The sequence below is a fragment of the Corvus hawaiiensis genome, chromosome 1 (assembly GCF_020740725.1).
Source record: "Corvus hawaiiensis isolate bCorHaw1 chromosome 1, bCorHaw1.pri.cur, whole genome shotgun sequence".
Classification (NCBI taxonomy): domain Eukaryota; kingdom Metazoa; phylum Chordata; class Aves; order Passeriformes; family Corvidae; genus Corvus; species Corvus hawaiiensis.
Window position 1 is genome coordinate 18,652,462 of NC_063213.1, and position 22,209 is coordinate 18,674,670.

General features: G+C 33.7%; 1 protein-coding gene across 1 annotated transcript in view; it reads left to right on the forward strand.

Moving 5' to 3' along the window:
- The window catches only part of DNAJC1 (DnaJ heat shock protein family (Hsp40) member C1), a 108,968-nt gene that overhangs the window by 35,256 nt on the left and 51,503 nt on the right, over window positions 1-22,209 (forward strand). The window contains exons 2-7 of the mRNA XM_048295310.1: window positions 2,191-2,292; window positions 3,048-3,094; window positions 9,236-9,401; window positions 10,282-10,379; window positions 11,445-11,538; window positions 20,980-21,070. Coding sequence (XP_048151267.1) covers window positions 2,191-2,292; window positions 3,048-3,094; window positions 9,236-9,401; window positions 10,282-10,379; window positions 11,445-11,538; window positions 20,980-21,070 — 598 coding nt within the window. The remainder of the gene's footprint in view (window positions 1-2,190; window positions 2,293-3,047; window positions 3,095-9,235; window positions 9,402-10,281; window positions 10,380-11,444; window positions 11,539-20,979; window positions 21,071-22,209) is intronic.

Genomic DNA, 22,209 nt, shown 5'->3' on the forward strand with positions numbered 1-22,209 from the left:
TTAATTAATTATTTGTTGATATTATAATACCCTCTTCAACCTTTTAGAGGCTATAGTAGTATTTAAATAATTATATTTTGTTTGAAGACAAGCCTGTGTTGTTTATAAAGTGGCTGACTGGGTTGGTAGATGAGGGGAAACAAAACAATCTCTGCAATTATTTCTGGTAACTAAGATGAACAATCTGGTTTTATAAATGTATACATTTTTATTTCAACTCCTCAAGGTGAAACAACATAAATATTTAAGCAACTTTATTATTTCAGAGTGATCTAGGGATTTTTTGCTGTGCTTAAGCATTGAAAAGATAAACTGCCTTTCATCCTAATCTCTTACACAAATAATCTTGCTGCTCCCCAATAAAACTAAAGTTTCAATTCTTCAGATACAACTGAAAACACAAACTTTTTTTTGCTTGTTTGTTGTTTGAAGTAATTGGAAGAACACTCTAGAACAGCTCTTTAATATGCTTTTATCATGTTTTTAACTATTAACCATGAGTGCTCCAAAAATAATACCAAGCAAATCTAAATGTATGGTGGAGAAGGAATAAGTGGTAGTTTAGCCAAAATACAAATCTGGAGTTACTCATTTGTCAAGGTTGTCATGATCTCAATCCCTAATTTTAAAGAGATATTTTTACGTCTCATTTTCACATGTATTTCATATAATTCTATTAAGTTTACGTCTCAATGATTTAATGTTTCTTTGAGCTTAGAATAGATATTTAGTCATTGTCTTTTCCTTCCCCTTAGCTGAGAGTTAAAAATAACCTATAAAACAATGGCAGTATGAAACAACTCATTGGCAGTAATCAAGCTGGAAGCAAGCTGCTGTTTAAGCAGAGGAATTCTGCTTCGGCATGCACATGCCTTAGAAGTAGCTGTTGAAAACGGAAAAATTTAAAAATTTGTATGTGGTCTTTTCAGGAGAAATCTTTCAGTAATAGAAACATCTTCCTTTGGCAGATAAGAGACTATGGAAATTTTGGTCTTGTATTAGGGGAAAATAACCAACTTCCTTAAAATAAAGTTTCAGTGCTGAATTTTCTCAAATTCTGCATTTTCGCCTGCTTTTCTCCTTCCCCTCATTCAGTCTTTCTCTGTTATTCACTCTGGGCTCAAACTTGTATGCAGCATTTTAATAGCCTTATGTTATAAAACGGAAAATTTTAAAATTAAAATAATTATTTGTAATAAAAGGCCTGACAGACTAATTACAGTATTGCATTAATTATTATCTTGTTTCACTCTGTTCCAGGCTAATTCAGGTCTGGGTTTTTAATCCCTATTTTCACTGTAATTTTGAGAGAGAGAGTATACTTAAGAACAATATATATAAAATCAAGAAATAAAAATGGTGAGATAAACAGTTGATTTCTAAAATGTTGCCTTGGACATCTTAGCAATAAAATACAAGTAGTTCTGTTTAAATGTTATACTTTGTGGATCTTCTGGTGAGGATAACACCTATATGACATAGAATACAACTCTTGATATCTTCATTTCTGGATATCTTTACAGCATGTACTAAATATAGCAGTCATTAATTCAGAAATTTGCATTTGTGCAGCTTAGTTGGTACATCGTTTTGTGTTTTGAGTTTTATTTTTTCTCCCAAAATGTGTGCAGTTCTTATAATGCTTAAGGTATAGATTGATGTCAGTGCTACACTATATAGCTCCAAGACTGCAATTTGAAGCTACTTTAGAAAATACAATTCTTCAGGCATGGTGAAGCTGAAGTTGAATGGAAGTCCTATTAGGAGTGAATTGCGTGTAAATATTAATAAGGGAAGAGTTCCTATCAAGTCCTGAGTTTGGGAAATTGAGCATGATAATTTGCTGAAATTGTGTCTGTCTTAAAGATATGCAGATGCAATAATTTTCAGTTTTCAGTTGAACTTTGAAATGGTGCAGAAGGTGCCCACGTTAGGTTTTAAGCAAGAAAGTGTTTGGAAGTATTGGCAAATGTCGTTGTAATGGATGTATGGTAATGAAAGGAATTAAGATGAAAGATGATTTGGACTGAATGGCTGCTCAGTCATTTAGGCTGGGCTGGTTTCAGATTTGGTTGTTTGATGTCTCAGATTATGTTGCCTTAGTTCCTACACTTGGTTGGCTGTCTTCACATCTTAAAAAAGTTCAGGGAATGGGTTTCTCACAGCTTGCTTTGCTTTCCTTTTTTTCAGGATGCTTCATCTGCAGACATTCGGAAAGCATATCGAAAGCTTTCTCTAATTTTACACCCAGACAAGAATAAAGACGAAAATGCAGAAACACAGTTTAGGCAAGTAAGTGCAATATGTGGCAATAAAAGTTTTAGGGGAAACTGGAATTTTTATGTGGATGTTTTTTTAGTAAGAACAGTGGTATACCTTTGAAATTAGTAAGTTAAACATTGAATTACATTTTTGCTGATGTAGCTATACTAAAACCAAGTCCACTTTTTTGGAATTAATTTGTTGAATAACTTGTATTTAGTATTTACCTGTATATTAGAAATAATTTGAACATAATACTTATACTCTTAGGAGGAAAAATTGTTTTGTACTTTCAAAAGCAGTGGGGAAAATTGCTGATCAGTTCTCAACACAAGTCCTAGGTAGGCATAATTTAATGAAAAGAATTAATTTTAGTTATTTTTGTATATTTATAGAGTGAAATAACATGACTTTGTAATTAACTCTACCTTTAAAAATGTACTTTGGGCTAAATACAGCCTACTTAATTTTAGTAAGATCTTCAGGATGAAACAAGGGATACCTACTCTTAAGGTGTGAGACAAGACTCAGTTTGATGGATCTGAGGATGGGAAGAAAGTCTTGTGTAAGAGTTGCTTGTTTGTGTCTGATGACACTTTGTAAGTGAATATATTACTGTTTCATTTGCACTCTGGGTTTGCTACTTGGTGGTGTAGGGAAAGTGAAAACTAGCGAAGGTTATTTGTTGGCAAATGTAAACATTATACTACTGTTCAAAATTTATAAATTCAATCATAAAGTAAAATCTTTCTATGTTTTCTTTTTTGGTTTTTTGTTTGTTTTAGTTGGTGGCCATCTATGAGGTTTTAAAGGATGAAGAAAGGAGGCAGAGGTGAGTTAAATTGCACAGGTTTTTAAATAAAGCATTTGTACCTGTGCTATATTCAAGCCCTATTTGACATAGTTGTAACACTTTAGGTTTTTGCATAATCTAAGTTAGTATATCCTATGTAATTGTTTAATTAAAGATTGTATGTGGCTTAAAGGGCAAGGTGGTATTTTTGCATGACATACTGTTTTTTCTCCTTTAAAACTAGTACTTGAAAGAACTTTGAAAGCTAGCTGTTATTTCGAGCAATTTTTAAAAATACTTAACAATTATATAAGCTTTTTTGCTCAGTTGTCAATTTTAAAAACTGCTAAAAAAACATTGGCCACTTATTCAAATGTCAGTCATACCTCCCTGTATCAGTAAAAGGCTTGTTACATGATATTTAGGGATTATTTCCACTGTATGTTGTCTTCAACATTGTTTTCTGTTGCTTAGTTCGTAGGGGTTCTTTTTCTTTAAAATGTATTATCTCTAATAGTGCAAACTTTGATATACAGAGTATATATTTTTAATAAGTGCTAGTTGTCCTTGCTGCTTCAGGAGCAGTTCCAGCAGTACCTGAAGGGGTAGCATAAAGAACTGGAAACCTGGGGCTAACCTGCTTTCTGGAAGATTATTTTGAACTTTTTTTCTTTTTTTAAGCAAAGGAATTTCAACCAATGATTATCAGAAAAACTGAGACACTGAAAGGCTTTTGCTTTTGAGTTGGTGTTTTAGTAGATCATCTTTCAGCTTACAAGTCTTTAAACGGGGTTTTATGAGACATTTCTTGAAGGGATTTTGGTTTTGTAGATGTCTTGGCAGGAGTTCAGCGTTTATAGTACAGATTATCTACTTTTTTGATAATCCCCTCTTCAAGTGTCATGAAAATGTGCTTCATAGAAGCACTTTTGGAAACTTGTGGGGTTTTTTATTTCATCCGACTAAGGAGAATTTCATTGTGAAGTTACACTTAACAAAAGTTTAAAAAAATGTTAGCTAAATGATTTCAGGCCACTTAAAGTGAGTTATCCCCCAGATCTTCCCAACTTTTGTTTACAGCATTGTTTTCATACACTTCAGGGTGTTGCCTTTCTGGAACTTAGTTCTGTCATGGAACTTGTAGGGATTTCCTTGCAGCTGAAATAGAAGCTTTTTGCATGAAACTGTGATGCAGTAGCTTGCAAAAATTATGGTTTAAGCTTTGCATACATTTCAAATGTGACTAACTTAATCAAAGACTGTTAATTAGCGCATCAGTGATTACAGATGAGAAGTTAAAGCAGCAGTAGATTGTTCTATCTTAGATTGATTTAATTGTCACTAACTTACTTTGTACATAGACAATGTCACATTTTTCTTGCACAATGTACATGTATGGTTGATACTGATTTTATAGTTGAATAAATAGAACTGTAGTGGATTAAACAGTGTTTACTCTCAGAGAATTTTCTGGAAATAATATGCACAGTTTAGAAATAACCTGTACAGCAGAGCTATATGGTCTCATTGCTTTGAGAAGCCCTGTATTGATCAGGTTTATTACACAGTCTAATGATAATATCTCAGTAAACAGAGGGTGGCCTGTTGTGTCTCCTGTAAGGTGTTGTTGTAGCATGTCTCTAATACAAGTCCTTAGTAAGTGTGATAGGAGCTGCTCCCCCTGTTCTTCTGTTGTAAGGTAAGTCGAGGCTTACTTGCAACTGTACAGCAAAGGAAAAGGTGGGAGTTACTACTTTGTGGAATCTTTCTACTTTAAATGTTGGTATTTGGCTTTGAATTGTGTGAGGTGATGGATATAGTGGAATAGGCTCAAAGTCTACTGTCATGCCCCTGCAGTGGGCAGAAACTCTGCTGAAGCCTTATACTGGCAGTTGAGCTGGGAATCCCTTCACAATTGGACACCTAAATGGTTTGGGGCAAGGGTTTACACTGCTAAGAGAAGAGCGAGCTGCAGGCGTCTGCTTCAATGCAGTCAGTGAAGTCAGCTGCCTCTAACTGTTTGTCTCAAAAGTGATGTAATCCTGCATCATTCCAGGTGTACAGAGAGTGGAGCCAGCAAAGGCAGGAATAAGGCCCTGCACTGTACAAGAGAGTGATGAACTCATTTTGAAATAATAAAACCCCTTCTCCGTGAATGTCATTCTTGGTGAATGTCAGAGGTGGTGTTTGTTTGTGTGAGTACAGAAACAGTGTTTTAAAAAGGCAGATCTGTTGGCCAGCTATATGTAATTAATTTTGTAAAACCTTTGTGTTTTCTTATTTATCAGTGAATTTTTACTTCATCTGATGGCAAAAACCTTTCTTAAAATATTATGGTTCCTCTACTGACAATGATAGTACTGGGCTTTAAAATGTGGTTTGCTTTTTTAGAGTTATATAGTTGCTTGTGAAGTATACGGGTATCATTCCTAGTATTACATAATACAGTAATATTACCATGTTAGTACTTCTCTCTTACACACTTTTGCGTGATACATGATCAAAACATTCAAATATTCTGACAATAAACATACATGCAGCATCATTTAATGTAGCACTGTTTAACATTAAATTAAACAATTAAAATATTGCAGCAGAACGCAATATTATATGTTTTGTGTACACACTCCAGTGTAAAATTCTACAGAAAATGTTATCTTTAGGGTATGTCAAGATAGGTACGTTTCTTGAAATACACTTCACCTTTAGGGCATTTATTGGTAAATCAATTTGATGGTGATAAATTTTATTAGCCTTTGATTATCTTAGTTTATGAAAAAATAGTTTTATGCACTTCTGTTAATTGTAATTAGACAAAAAAAAAATCTTAGATCTTAATTTCATTGTTTGTTACCTTTTTAAGGAGCTTTTTTTACCTACCAGGCCTATCCTCTGTAACAACGTTGGCTTGATTACAGGAAACATTTGCAAAGGCATCAAAATACACTTGTGTAGAGTAAGAAAGATGTCTATCTTAGTTCTCATTAATAATTAAATGTCTGTATTCTGAGGCATAAATTGTTCTGGCTGATGTTGTGCTGGATGTCTTTGACAGCTTGAGGAAAATAGGCTCCCCAGAATAAAAACCACCAGTGCAATCTTTCCATAGTTCAGAATAGTCTTTATTAATTCCAGGTTATAGTATATAAACTATATCAGATCTCTGAAATTATTTGAAATATGAAATGCAGTGGCTCTCTTAAAGGGAAAAGTAAATTATAATTATATTAAGATTGATGATACTGTAATTAGTTACTACAGTTAATGGATTTTTTACTTGCAATGTAATTGATTCACAGAGAACTCTAAAAACTATTTTATGAAACTTTACAGAAAAAAAGAAATGTTAATAATCTTGCAATTTGTTACTTCTGGTACAGGACTACCAAGTCCTTTATAGACTGCTGAGTTTTAAAATAAATATTCAACATAGTTTTAAATGGGGAATGTTTTTGGCTTTCTGTTTCTGTACTGTACAAGAGAAGGGTTTTGCAGCTTGTTGACTGCTACATTTCAGAGATGACTGGTAGGCATACTCATATGTGAAAAATTTGCTGTATTCTGTGTGCATATGTTCGTGGAAAAAACCCTGCAGATGTATCTTTTCTTTTCAGCTTGGTTTTTTTTCTTACATAGAGTTACAATTAATATAGGTTGCCGAAAGAATGCTTTGTAATTAAATTTCAAATGTAGTGCTAGATGCACACGGATTAACTGTCTTTCATAGTTAATATAAGTGTCTATACAGGAATTCTTTAATGAGAAACTTGCTTTTAATTAAATCACATTCTAAATTTGAAAATCAAGATTTAAAAATTATGGAAGCTTCTGAGTTTCCTGTAGGATCATTTTCCAGTTGAAAACGTAAAAATCATTGATATCTTTATTTTTTAAATACAGAGCTTAATTACTATTGAAAGCAGTGATTTATCTTTTAACAGTATATATTCTAAAAAGTGGGTTATAATAGAAGCTATCTTCCCATAAAATGGCCAGTCGTGTGAGCCATAATGCTCATTGATAGTAAAATCAATAGAGCATTGATTCTGAGACTTAATCCTTGGAGACTGTTGTTCAGAACAGCGGACACAGCCTAGTAAATACCGAGTGCTGTTTAAAGCACTTAATGCAAGAGGCTCTGCTGTCTTAACTTATTTTTTCTTAACGGATTATTTATAATAGAACACAGTTGCCAAATGTGAGTTTGAAATCTTGGTTTACATATTTCTATATTGTTACCATCAGCATATATGGAGTTTGTTTAATCAGTAGCCACTTTTTCAGGACATCAATTAACAACCCTTAGTATATAAGAAGGCAACTACTTAATAAATGTATGTTAGTGTTAATTTAGATTCTACATGTATTTCTCTGAAGATTTCAAAGGAAGAACATCTCACATAAAAGTAAAACCTTGTTATCAACCTAATTTATTTTAAAACTCACTCTGTTTCTAAAATACTCTCTTCTATTATCACTAAAATCTTGTAAATATCTTCTTATTTTTAAAGTCTAAAACTCTACTTATTTCTTAAACAAAAGTTAAGTAGAAGTTTTAATTTTAAAATAACATCTTAAGTGATTTTTTCTGAACAGAGTTTGTATTAAAGTACCAGTAATTAATTTGTTCTGACTTACTGGGAAAGGAAAAAAGTTGCTAGTTCAAATTTTACAGTAATAGATGTTAACATTAGTATTCTCATAGCTGTAATAGAAGATAGAATTTTGCAATATGAATTTTACTTCTGGTATCATTCAGAACACAGCAGAATCCTAGCATGTTAAATCTTTTATGCAGAAATAATGGTGTCAACTTTAACAAATGTTTTATCAGAAGTCAGCTTTTCAGATATGCACTATATTAAGGTATATTTTTTAATTGAAAACCACTGCTCCTTTTTCTGCTTAAAATGAATTTGCTTGTGGAAATTTTTTTTTTTAGTACATCTCCAAGGTATCAATTTAATAACTATCAAAGTAGCTAGTGCAGTTGTTGCATTTAAATTGATTTACATGTCAAGACTGGCAGTTTAGCAGCTGCGCTATTATTCCTGGATTGGTCAATTTACTTGAGAAAAACCTACTACTGAGTTCTACTGACCTGCATGACAATATAGGCCCTATTTCTATTCCTGTAATTAGGCCTGCGACTAACTCAGAATATTTTTAATTAAAATATTTTGGTCAATGTGTTGCACCAAATTAGGCCTTTCAGTGCAGATTTAATTCTGGAAATGGTGTGATCAGAATATGTAATGAGTTGTGTTCAATTTAAGATTAACAGGTTGTGCATCTTGAACGTACAGGTTTTTGAGTTTACTGTAGAGATTTTTGTTTGAAACTTTACTCTGAAAAGTTAATTTTAAAATATCTGGTTTGCATGTCTGTGGTTTATTTTTAAATTGATCAAATACTTAAATAGAATACCTCAGACATACTAAGATATTTCAAGATATTTGTGTGAAGGAAAAGGGATTGTCTTAAAGTAGTTTCTGTACAATTAGTACTGTTAGTAATGAAACAGTTTTAAAATAGATTGATTTTGAAGACAGTGTTTCAAATAGAAAATCAAAAACTGGTGAACTTTGTTTTCAGACATCAATTTCAAGCCTCTAACTTAAACTCTTATCTTAAAAAGAAGAGATGATAAGTCTGGCATGTTGTTACCTAATGGATTTTGTGGTACTAAAGGACAAAAACAAAAAGCAGAGATACCTCTCCCCTTCCCCCAGGACTTGTTCTTTAAATTTGTAAAAGAGAAAAGGGTTTCTAGTGTTGGAGATGTTCTTGCTACCTCTTTAGTTGTTAGTGGGTTATTTACTTTGATCATGGAGACCTGCCCACTGATTACTGAGCACTTAGAACACATCGACATTTCTGGAAGTCTCTTACTTTAAAAGTGAATGAACTTGGAGTGGGAGGGGGGTGAGTGTTGCAGGAACAATTTAATTTTTTTTCCCCCCCCAATGCCCCAGCGTTTGGTTCTGGAGTCTATTTCCACAGGCAAGCCTATCTGCTGACAAAACAAGGCATTTCTCTCAAAAAAAAAAAATTACTAAGTGATCTTTCATGTGTGTATTATTCAAGCACTCTGTGGATTATCTTTTGTTTTATAATTGTGTGGTTTGGCTTATTTCATTTTTAGCTCTCCATGAAAGCCTGTTATATTTGCTACTGTAGGTATGATGATATTCTGATCAATGGACTACCAGATTGGCGACAGCCTGTGTTCTACTACAGGCGGGTGAGAAAAATGAGCAATGCTGAGCTGGCATTACTCTTGTTCATTATACTCACAGTGGGTCATTATGCTGTGGTTTGGTCAATCTACCTGGAAAAACAGCTGGTAAGTATTGGTAATAAATCAAACTTGCTTCAATTATTAGTACTGAATTTCCTGCAGAAGTTTGCGTATTACAGAGAACTCTACCACTTCCCCGGTTTGAATTTGGATTTTTCATATTTTAAAATGATTATATTTAAAATGATGATAATTACAGAATGAGATATTCAGCATCTCAGAAATAGTAATCAAAAACTATTTAATTTTTCTAGAATTGGTAATAAATTCCGAAGCTGGTCCTAGGTTTTTAGCTGGAAGGAAGAAAAGAAATAAAAAATCTTCTATCATTTGTTGATGAAGAATCATATGCTACTGTAGTCATATCTATGGTTTAAAAATAATCAGGTTTTATTTGTTTGAAAGTCATACTTGCTTCACCTTTTTTCTAAGCTAAATGTTTTTTTGTATTGGGCTTCCCTTAACAGGGTGGGAATTGGTAAGCAGTATAAATCACATTATTTTTTGATAATTTTATTTTTTGTCATATAAGTCTATTGCAGTTAGTAGACTAAGAAAAAAACTAAGCATAACTTGAAAAATATTCATGCATTAGCATCTATTTACTTTTTTTTTTTTATTTTCCACTGCATTATTGAAGTTGATGAATGAGAAAGGAGGCACGTTGAATGCTTTCTCCTCTTAGAAAACTTTGATTGCTATGGAGATACACATGAGTGACAGAACTGGACTTCATGTGTGTTTAAAGACTGGATACCATGGCAACAGTTATTGTTAAGATAGATCATTTTACTTAATCATGTAGGACCCCAGATACATTTGCATAAATGCTACTCTACTGTTTACCCTTCACAGAAGAGTCCCAGTAACATTTGTGGTTTACATGCTAATGATAACCTGTAACCGTAGTTCTTTCTACATCAAGGATGAACTGCTTAGCAGAAAAAAGAGGGAGAAGAAGAAAAAAACAGGCGGCAGGAGTACAGATGAAGCCAAACTTGCTGCTCTAGACAAAAATGAAAGGTGGGAAAGAACTTTCTTGTTTTCCACATTTTAAAACATTCTGTCAGCTACTGATTTAGTTCTCTCATTTTCTTTTTCATCTTTGAAATACTCTATGAGAAAAATAACTGTATTTGTAATAACAGCCATTGCTGATACAAAGTGTGCCAGTGTAGATGTGTTTTCAGGTTTGGATTTGTAAATAAACACGTGGTGTTTATTCAGTAGATCAGTGATCATTGAAAGATTAGGACTGAATTAAAGGCATCTGTCTTATAAAAGCATATTATTTCTACAAGTTGATTTAGAAGATTTTAGAACTTTTTCAGTCTTTAAGGGTTTTTGCCGTTGATTAGAGTTAACAAATTTCAATTTATTTGAGCTTTAATTTATTACTATACCAAGCAAGGAGTTTTTATGGGGTTTTAATGCTTGTATGATTAAATGCTTTTTATCTGATTAACTTAAAAATGAGCGTGTTGGTAAAGGCTTCTAACACATTGTTTGTCAAGGAACACATAGGGAAATAGTGACTTTCAGGACACTCTGAAAGATACCACTATTTCTTCTATTGATTCATAGAAAGAAATAAAGGGTTTAAATAGTTCACACAACAGGGGCATGAACTGGATCAATGAGGGATGGAGATCAGAGACCATTCTGCCTGTCGTCTTTCCTGATGACATCAGTGAGTAATGCCCTAGTGAACTGCAAATGACATTAATTTTTATGTATTGTTTTGTTTATGCTACAGTCTTCATATCTGGTTGTCAGCACTTGTGAACACTTGGTTGAGGCTTGAGTGGTTTTTTGTTTTGTTTTTTTTTATTTAAACTGAAGTGATTATGTGGCTTATGAATTTATTTTCTTGAGGGAAAGTCCTTTTAGGAGATCAAAATACAGCAGTGATTAGAAGTTAGCTGTTACATATTTTGAATTAAATGTTTAAAATGTATTTTATTATTATGTAGTTAGACATTTTTATGGGAGTTGACAAGTGCTAATCATCTTAAAGGATAATGGTAAAGTTCTGGCTTTGAAATTGTGTGGCAATAATGAAAAACCTACAATTTTATTTGACTGCAGAGTACTGGACAAACCACAGTGGCATGACTTACTTCCATGCAAGCTGGGAATATGGTTCTGTCTCACAGTGAAAGCTTTACCTCAGTTATTCCAGGTAACAGTAGTGATGTTAAAATGTGTTACTTAATTTTTCTTGATGGTGTTATTATGCATAATCAGATGTGTAGCACTTGTTCTTAATTAATTTTTTGGCTCAAACACATAGCATGTATATATATATATATAAATAAAAATTACTCTTTGGAAGCAAATTTGATATCATAAGTTCATGGAAATATGAATGTATTTTAAGTGCATATTAATCTTATTGTGCTAGGGAAGCAGTTTCTGTTAGGCAAAACTACAAGAATAAATGATGGGAGGGGGATGATATATATTCATGTGATTAGGAATAGCAATGTTTTCTAAGTGACGTTAACAAAAGTACTTTGGTCTCAAATCAGCAAATCCTGAACTTCCATAGCAAATTTTAATATGCCATTTAAATTTGGGGTAACAGTGAAATTACCTTTTATGATGGAGTTTCTTTCTTTAATTCACTGGCTAATGATTAATTTGATTGATACCTGAAATTGCTACGGTAAAATAACGAAGGTATGGTTGTAGTTTATAAATCAATGCCACATCAATGTGGCAGACTTGCTCATAGTTACGTTTTAATCTAATACTATAAACTGTAAAAATTTAGTTGGTATTCAACCAATGGAAGTATTGTCAGATCAGTTCCAGAATTTTTTTAATATCACCTGCTCTTTCTTTTCATTTTTCTTGAACACACTGTATTGTTTTTAATACCTTTGCCATTGGTAATAAGGATCAGGGAATGGAAAGTGAATTTTACTTTGGTTTACGGAAATATTGAGCATTAATTTTAAAGTATAAGTAGTAGAAATGGCATCAGTGTTTGGGTTTTGCCTGTGTTCAGGCTAGAAGAAAACTATAGTTATAATTCCTACTCTCTTAGCAAAACCCTTGTAAAAGTTATAAATGCAATAATGTCTTGTTTTTCAGCATCCATTTTTATAGCCTTTAACTTTTCCTATAAACAGATGCAAAAGTTAATATCTCTTTCTCTTTTAAAAATTTCATCAGAACTTTGGGGCTGTTTTATTAAAAAAACCTTTCTTTTTGCAAATTTGTAAAGCAAGTTGATTGTGATTAATCAACTGCTGTGTCCAAATTAAGCTTTAATATTCATTCCTCGTCGAGGTGAGTGAGACAGAAAATAATTAAGGTCAGCAAACTCTGTTGCTGCATTTTTGAAACTTTATTCTTAATAATAGTACTTTCCTTTTTGCTTTAAGTGTAAAATTTAAAAAATCACACAATATAGTAAGATTACTGAATAATTTAAAATTAGAACTTCTTATGGGCTTCTTACAATTTTTATGATATTAAGGTAGTGTTATGTCAGTATAACAGGTTTCAGGTTTGCTGTTCAAAAAGCAGCTCCTATGCCCGTCAGAATTGGCAGAAAAAACGTACAACAAAAGTGATGTTTCGTGCTCTGTAGAACTTAGCCCTGGTTTGGATTCCTATTCCTTTAAGTTAATAGTACTGGAAAAAAAGCTGTCCAGTAACTCCTGGAGAACTGGAGACCATCAAGCAGGGCTTTGGTGGCAGGGGAAGCATGTTGTAGAGGAATTCAGAGCAGGAAAGCTTTGAAGCAAAGAGGAAGGAAAGAGATAGGGTTTCTAGAGTAAATTGGCCCATATGTAAATGACACTACTGCTTAACTGCAGGGTTTGTTTTGTTGTTGTTTGACACGACCCGCTAGTTATGTGAGTTAAAATGCAATAAAGCATAAATAATCTTCAATGTTAAAACTATTCAGGATTCCAGGCAACTAAAATAAATTATTGTAGTTTATTATTATTTATTAGTTAACAATACTTAAAGAAGTATCACCTCTTCTGAAGAGCATAAGAGCAGCAGTGACCTCATGTTGGAGCTGTGTTCTGAAATGACAGTTGAGAAGATACCTGGTATGTTGTAGCTACTTGGACAGAGAGACCTCTGGGCTCTTTTTGATTTTGATGTATATTTAACACTTTGGCAAGATCTGCCTTAATGAGCAACACAGAGCAAAAAGTTATCTGTACTTGTAATACAGATTATACCCTGGTACAGAGATCCTGTTTTAAATCTAAGTGCTTTTCTCTTCAGTAATACACGGGCTTAAGACTTCAGGGTACTTAAAGCTTTTAATATAAGTGAAATCACTAAGGCATAAGAAAAAGGATCCTACAGATACTGAGTGGTGTTACTTGTGGTATTGCAAGTAGTTAACATCAGGATGCATGCTACAGATTTTAGCCGTTTATTGTTTTAATCTAAATGATTTCTCCAGTCATTTAAGAGCCAACAAATTGTTTTCAAAATCTGTCATTCAGCTGCAACTTATCCAATTGTAGATGAACTTCTAAAAATGCATCCTTATTTAAATGAACAGTGTTTGGGACAGGAAAGGGGAAGAGTTAGCAATACTTTTAACTGAATGTTGCTCTGCCATTGAGTTTTTCAAAGCCCTGCCAGTAGAACAGCTGAACTGTTTCCTCAAACTAATGAAACAGAAGCACCTGCCTGCAACAGATGCAAGTTCTTCCTCGGAGGAGACTTCATTAAAAAGCCCCAAAACATATCAAACATAACAGCAAAACAACAGCTATAAATGAAACTTCTTATCCATTCTTGTACTGAGTTCTTTTTAACTAGCATCAATCTCTATCCCTGTTAGTTAGTGTGAGTATTCTACTTGCAACAGCTGTGTCTGAGGATTCAGGTTGCTGAGCTTCTGCTCATGCCTAGCTCTCATTTATCCAATTGAGTGTCTTTCTCCTACTTCCCTTCCTCCTTCAAAATGTCAGATTTCAGAAGGAGGCACTTAAAATAATTAAGGTGGGCCTTCACTGAAGAAAAATGCTTTGTTTGCATGCCCTTGTGATGGCCTATGCCATTTTATTGTAGCCTGCATTTTATGTCAAGAAACTGGAAGAAAAATGTGTGAGAGGAGGATGAGAGAAACTAAGAAAATGAGCAGGTTTTTTAAACTGTTTACAGTTGTATTTTGAGAGAAACTACATAGGTTTTTATATCCACACATTGAGTTTAGTTAAATTTAGGGGTGAAAACAGCATTTTTAAGTTTGTTTGAAGAAGCAAAGGGAGAAAAATACATAAAATGTGTATCATAAATCAAATATCAGTGCTGTGAAAGAAATGTTAAGTGGAGTGTAAATTACATTGGCTATTACCAAGTTTAATTCTTGTAATGTAGGCTAAGAAAAAAATAGAAAAAGAATGAAAAGTGTTTCTAAGATCATTTTAGTTAATGCTTTCATGAGAATGACCTGGAAAAAGGCAACATATTAAAAAAAAAGGGGGGGAGAAAAAGAACCCCCGAAAACTCAATTAAAATTAAAATCCAAAGTATTAGATGTGAAATTTCTTCTTAGAATGAAATAAACTAACTATGTGTAGTGTGCAAGAATTTCAGTTCAAACTGTAAATTCAGTACAGAACAGACAGTTGTGTTAAGTGTACTTATGTTTTGTGGGAGAACTGCCATAAGTAAATTGCAGTTTATTCCAAAACCAGCTGACTAGAGGGTTGTTGGGTTTTTTTTGATGTCCGGACATATAACTTAAGAAAAGTGGTCTTTTAAAAAAATGGTTTTAATTATTCTTTGCAAAATATTTCCTTCAGAAAACAGAAGATAGGTGTGTTTCTTAGTGGTCCTGTCAACTTTCCCTCCACACTGATGTGGTGAAGTTTAGCAGTGAATGTCTTTATTTTTACACTGACTGAATTATGAGCCTGCTGTTGTCCTGAGGGTAGTAGAGCAGAAAGCAGTTCTGTTTGTTTTGGACAGAAATGGTTTCTTGTTAGTAAAATAAAGTTTCCTTCTTGTATCTGTAATCTTGTAGGTGTAGTGCACACACCCTCGCAGTGAGCTGTTGGGAGACTGGTGGCTCACCAGTAATGAGAAGGCAGTTCGAGCTCAATACGTAGTTGCGCTGGGTATAACTTAGTGAGATTACCAACAAAGCTTTCAATTACAATTGAAACTTGTGTTTGTAAAGACCTTTGTGCAGCACAAAGTGAATTAAAACAAAAAAGCCAGTAATTTATTTTTATGTAGACTACCAGATGGTAATTACTGTAGCTGATTTAGTAGTCTGGAATAGATTCAAACTAGTGACCCAGAGGTGTTTAATTTCTTGGCAGTTTTTCCTCAGGTTTTCTTTTAATCCATGATCACAATTCAACACCTGTTTAGAGATGGTTCAGCTTTGGCCTTAAACGGATTGGCAGTGTGTCATTAAACTCAAGAGGCTTTGCCAGCAGGGCATCTCCTTTGGCAAGTTAGCTTCTAAGCAAGATTTGATTAGGTCAGCGAATGTATTTGTGAGTTGTTTCTGTCTTCACATGTGACTTTATATAAAATTTGTGAGATTAAAACAAAATTGATTGCATTTAATCACATATGCCTTAAAAAAGATTTTTTTTTTAAAGGGATTTATTCATGTCAGTAAGGTTAAATATCTCTGTATTTCTCAGCTTTACAGGGTTTTGACATGTTCCAATTTACTGTACAGCACCAATGTTGGTATAATTTGTGGGGAGCAAGCAATTGTAGGATGTGTGGCACGAGTGATTGCCCATTTGCTCTGTTTCTTGCTATTTCGCAGCTGTTGGGAGAACCAAAGTAAGGATGAAGCTCTTGACCCTGAGGTCAATTAGAAGCTTAGAAGCAGGTCAGAGGAGAGCGGATGGTAAAACAAGTACTCTTGAGTGTATGCAAGTGAGCAAAAATAACTTGTGTCTAACAGGCTCTGAAGGAAAAATGTGCTGAAAAAATACTAAAAGTTTTAAGTAAATGTAAGACAGTAAAGAAATTTGCTTCTAATTGCCTGCTGTGCTGTGGCAGTTTCTTTCTATCACTTCCTGTAAGTCTACATGTCCTACCACACAAGTGCGAGTAGCTTGTTTGTACGAGGCAATACTGGCTCTCAACTAATGCTACTGGTCTGCTGTGGTATGGGGTGTGAAATAGGTCCCAGAGAGGCCTTGCAGCACTGACCTCTGTTTCCCCTTCTGGCTGCCTTTGTCTCACCACTGGGCACATGGAATTCCCAGCAGAGACTGCAATGGCACAGCCAGCTGCTGGTCACATGGTGCAGGGAGGCTTGGGAACCACACCACAACTGCCCACAGGCTGTACACAGCTGAAGAACCTTCCCACACCTGGGATTATTCTACAGGCAAAGCATGATTTTCTGATTATAAAGGAGGAAGTAATGTAATTCCTATTTATTTACTAGATTGCCTTCAGGCAATGAGGTAAAAATGCCAAAGAGAAGTATAAATCATAATGTTCAGCTCTTTTTAAACATTATTTCTTACTATAATATAGTGATATCACTAGGTCAGAAACCCATCCAAAGAGTATTTTTGCTGTGGTGTAATGGCTGGAATTTTTATTGCATAGAAATTGCAAATTGAAGGTTGGTTGGTGGAGTAAATTTAATTTAACTCTTTTTTTCTCTCTTTTTAATATAAATTATATACAATAATACTGTGCTCAAAAAGATAAAAAATTGGTTCAATAGCTCCATACAAGTATTTATTTTTTGATGTAATAAAAATTAGTCCAAAGAAAATTATTTAAATCTACTGATTTTAAGTATGCCTTTGAGAAAGTTTTCAGTTAACTGTGAATCTTGTTTGTACCAGTCCTGTGCCCAAAGAACTAAAATGTGAAGCTGTTTCTATCACAAAATCTGAAAGGAAGATTCTCATACAACAAGTTGTTTCAAGTCGTTTGCTTTCTTTCTCCTAATCTCCATTTTTTTTGAGGTAGACCAGAAAGCCAGGAGGATTTAATACTTACTGAAGGGGAAAATACCCAAACAATGAAAACCCCAAAACCACAAAGCAAACAAACCAACAAAGCCTCGTCACCGTCCCCAAAAGTCAAGGAGAAGCCAAAATGACTGAGTCTTACTCAGAATGGAAGTTTTTTCTTCTAGAATTAGTACAGTTTGAATAAATGCTGTATCTCTTGATTTAAAAGCAACAGACAAAAAACCACCTAAAACCCCAACCAAGATCCCAAACCCCAAAACAAACAAAGGAAAAAAAAACCTTGAAAGTTCAGTAACAGGATTTTCTGTATTTCTGCATAACTCAGGCTCAGCTTTGTCTTGGCAATCTCAATTTATTGAGACGATACTGATATAAAGAAAGAAACTATATTTTCAAGAAGTGTTCAGTATTCGTCATTCTTATTTGTGATTAAATATGAGGGTAATCACAGGATCTTCCCATATATGGCTGTTTAAATATAATTTAGAAATACTAATAGCAGAATTTTGCATTTCCAATACATTCTTCTTTCATTCTGTTCCTTTTTGGAAAGTATATATTTGAATTTATAGCATAATAAACCAGCATATATCAGCCCTCTTCTTTATGCTTAACTAATTACATGTTATACTGCTTTGATGGTGAGAAGAAATAATGTATTTGTGCTCATGTTCTTTTTGAAAATGTCTTAAACTCCTGCAAATGAGAACATAATATTTCTGATTCGGTAAGGTGGAGTTTTAGTTAGAACCATTCCAAACTTTGTATTTTTGTCTCTTTTCTCTGTATCTTTCCACCCCAGACGTACAAAGATATTGCTTTTTCTTATGTTTATTATCTCTTGAAGGTGAAGTGTACGTTAAGTATAAAATGTTGATGTTTTGAGCTATAAAATCATTGCTGAATCTTGGAGAAGGAGCATCAGATTGAAAGAGACTGTATCTGTATTGTCAGTGTCTTTAGGGCACTAAAATACTTGTATTAAGACAAAATGGCTGCTTAAATTTATCACTTCGGAAAAGTAAAAAATCTGAACATAAATCTATTTTGAAATACTTAAACTACCAAAACTGAATATTCTTGAAAACAGATACTCCTGTTTAGACTGATTGAAAGCTAATGAAGAATAAATTTAGAGAGGCTTATTTACATTAAGGCAGAAGTTTTCTTCAAAGAACTTCCTATGTTAAATGGTTTTCCAGTGTTTTTTCATTTTGACCTGTAAGGTCTAATACCCATAAAATTTGTGTCTCTGATTTAAGTCTTTACTGAGGTATGCCTTTTTATTTTTCTTTACAACCTGTAGAGCCATTCTTATGCTTTTGTGGGAAGGATTTGATTTTCAAATCTTCAAAATCCATTTTGAATGGAGCTTTTTGTTGGTTTTTTCCTTTGCTTTTCTTTATACGTATACATTTGTGTGTGCTTCAAAATGTGCAGTCTCCCCTTTTTTTGTTATTATGGTACTAGCCATAATAATCTTACTGATAAGATAAAAGACTGATGTTGCTTTTGTTACCTGCATATTACTCCATTTGTAGTGATAATCCATTCTATATCTATAAAGCAACAATACTACCAAATTTCATTTACGTGCTTCTGACTAGTTTTCTTTGTTGTTCAGCTATTGTGTCTCATTTTCATCTGAGCCACATTTCCAATTGTTCTGTGATTGACGTGCTGGAGAGATTGACAGTTACCCCCTAGTGCCTGCTGTCTGGAGATCCCACAAGCAATAATGGATTTTACACCAGAATTTAGCATCATATATTGGCTTTCAGTGTCAAATGGGTTAAATTTAAATGCCAGTTAATTGTAGGCATTTTGGAATCATAGCCTTAAACAAAAGCGTTTTTTGGATATCCCTAAGTCTCAGTCCTGTGTATGCCACACAACCCAAATGTCTCAAACTCACAGCAGAAATGTACTATTGCATTTATGGTGGTGTCTGTTTCTTAATTTTGCAAGTAGGCCAAACCTCAAGAGTATAAGGAAAGTTTCCAGTGTGGTAGGGAATTCTTATTTCAGGTAAACCAAAAAGTGAACCAGTGCTAATCCTAATTTTGTCATTCAAATATGTCTCCTCAAGGCCTACATATCTGCTGTTAACGCTAGTCCTCCTGTAACTACACTTTTTTTTTAGCCACAACTCTACTAAAAAAATCCCCTTTTCCCCAATTCTAATGCTGTTAGCGTGTAAGATGCTCTCTTCTGTTATGTTCCAGAAGCAAAAAGTATGTAAACCCTTTAAAATTACTTTTGTGTGCAGAGATTTCCTACATAAAACTGGCAAAAATTATAACTTTCCATTTCCTGTACCCAGTGTAAAAAAAAAACATAAATAGAGAGTAAAAAGAGGTGTTTTGGAAGGAGGTAGAACTTTACTGATCTTTTTTGGGATTTTGTCAGAGTTGTTCTTCAAGTGTGGTGACTTGTATCTATGAGATGGCTCCAACCCATTACAAAGCTCTGCTCAGAGCTTGGTCACAATTCCTGTCATGTGTTTTCCTACCTCCCTCAAGTATCTTTGAAAGGGTAGATGCAGGTGTAACATGAAGAACAACTGTTGTATCTTTGCAGGAAGAATGGGATGATTTCTACCATTAGAGGCAGTGATAATGACTTCTTAGTGCAGATTTTTCTTTTCAAGATTTCTTAAGGTGTCTTATTTCATGTTGATGATACCAGGTTTTGTTCAAATATAGTTAAAATTATAAAAAATATTTACTAGCATTTTACAATACATTCTACATTCAAATTTAAATCAACCTTTATCTGTAAAAAGTGGAACTGTTAGTGTAATCACACCAAAAAGTATTTTTGGGTAAAAAGAACTGAGATTAGGTCTATCTAATACTGTAACTAATTTTTATATAGTACAGTAGACATTCTGCATGCTTGATAAAGATAAATAACAGTTTCTCTATTTCAGCATTTCTATTATAGAGTCCTTGTTTTTGAATGAGTATAGAAATCTCTTAAACTGGTGAGAGTAAGAAAACTCTCCATAGTTCTTACTTTCAGCAGTCTGGTTGTTCGTATTGGAAAGCTTTCAACAGAAATCTGTAATTACTCATTCATCAGATTTTGGAAAGGTGTGGCATATGTGTGACAGGACTTCTAGTTTTATGTGTACATTTGCTTTATAGACTTCAAATTAAAATCTAATCCTTGAAAAAAAAAGAACTATATTATTTTCAACACTTTAATAGCAGTGTAGAAGTTGGTTAAAAAAAAAGGGGGGGGAACACTTTGGAAAATACAGTTAGTGTTACGTTAATGGGTTCACATTAAGGTGATTGCTGCCTAGCAATTGCCTTTGTTTGTCCCTGCACACACTCCACTAATTGAAAACTTTTCTCCCCTGAACTTCCAGATTGCTGATTTCAGCAAAGTGGTACATGGTCTCTGCAAAGCTGTAGGTGGTTTCTCTAACCATTTTGCTTTTCAGGCTGTCAATGAGCATCACAGTCTATAATATCAACGGTATGACATTTGAACCTTTATTACACAAATTCTGTATTTTAGACTGAAAATTGCTGTAACTCCAGGAAACGAATACATCTTAATTTTTTTTTTTGGTGAGGTTAAGTGAGAACTTAAATCAGAGCCATTGCAATTACTTGTTTGTATAAGGATGCTAATGCCATTGCAACATTTTCTTAAAGGATGCCAGACAATTATATGTAGAATATAAAGAAACAAAAATGAAGGCGAAAGAAGATGCCCTGGCTAAGGCTGAACTTGAAACACTTCAGAGTGAGTTTTTACCACTGTCTTAATAAACAAAGATGTAATATGATATACCTTCTACACTGGATGTATATGAGCAAACATTTTTATAATCTTCTAAAATACATGCTTTATATATTTCTCTACTGCTGTTAAATTTAAATAAGATTTTAATTTTGTGGCTAATTTTGCAGTAGGCTGCTGGTTTGTTCCTATAGAAACATAGAACTCAGGTGGTCAGTTACGTTGTAGCAAGAAGAACATACCTTGCTAGAAATGTTGCCTTACGGGAGGGGAAGATCTCAAATGTACTATACATTTTCAGAAGTGTCCTCTTGGGTTTTTGAGCATTTTTGTATTCTTGGTGTTTGTAAATATTTTTTTTAATAGTGTGTTTAATAATTCTTTTGTGCATATTGAGTTGATTTTTGTGATAGCAAGTGACAATAATTTGAATTTCCAAAAGCATGGATGCAGACTTCAGAGATGGATTCATGCTGTTGTTGAAATAAATGCTTTAAAGTCTTTATACTCTTAAAAAAGACCAGAGAAGGCAATTAATATTTCCTCTAATAAAGTATTCAGAATAATTATAGGTGACTTTTCCTTTTCTTCTTTCAGTTATTTGCTTTTGACAATGATTAAACCTACCCTCTTCTGAAGACAGTTTTAACAGTTTTTTGTCCATGTTTGTATGTGCATGCTTGCTTTATTTACTGTACTTAAGTGCATGCTTGTAAGTTCCTTTATTCTGACAAGTGCATTGAGTGCTTTGTGATAATTTACTAGCTTGGAATATGCATAAGCCTTTAGGTATTTAAAACAGCTGCATTATTTATATTTACAAAATAGCTTAATTTTGTAAAATCTGTGAAGAGATACAGTTCCAGCAATAATTCCCAACTTATCTGTAACTGAATCTATTTTAGGAAAATAGATAACATTCAGCACCTCAGTGAGCATCATGGACCCAGGCCAAATCTAGCAAAATGGTGCATTTAATGCTTGTTAGGAAGGCCTGCCATTATGTTTGAGATACCTACCACAAAATGGGCCCTTGAAAAGGGTCTTGACTTGGGTTATTAAAAACTTGTTAAATTGTCAGATAGTAATGTATTGCTATTTTTCAAAATAGCTGGCATGCATTCCTCATTGAAATCTGTGAA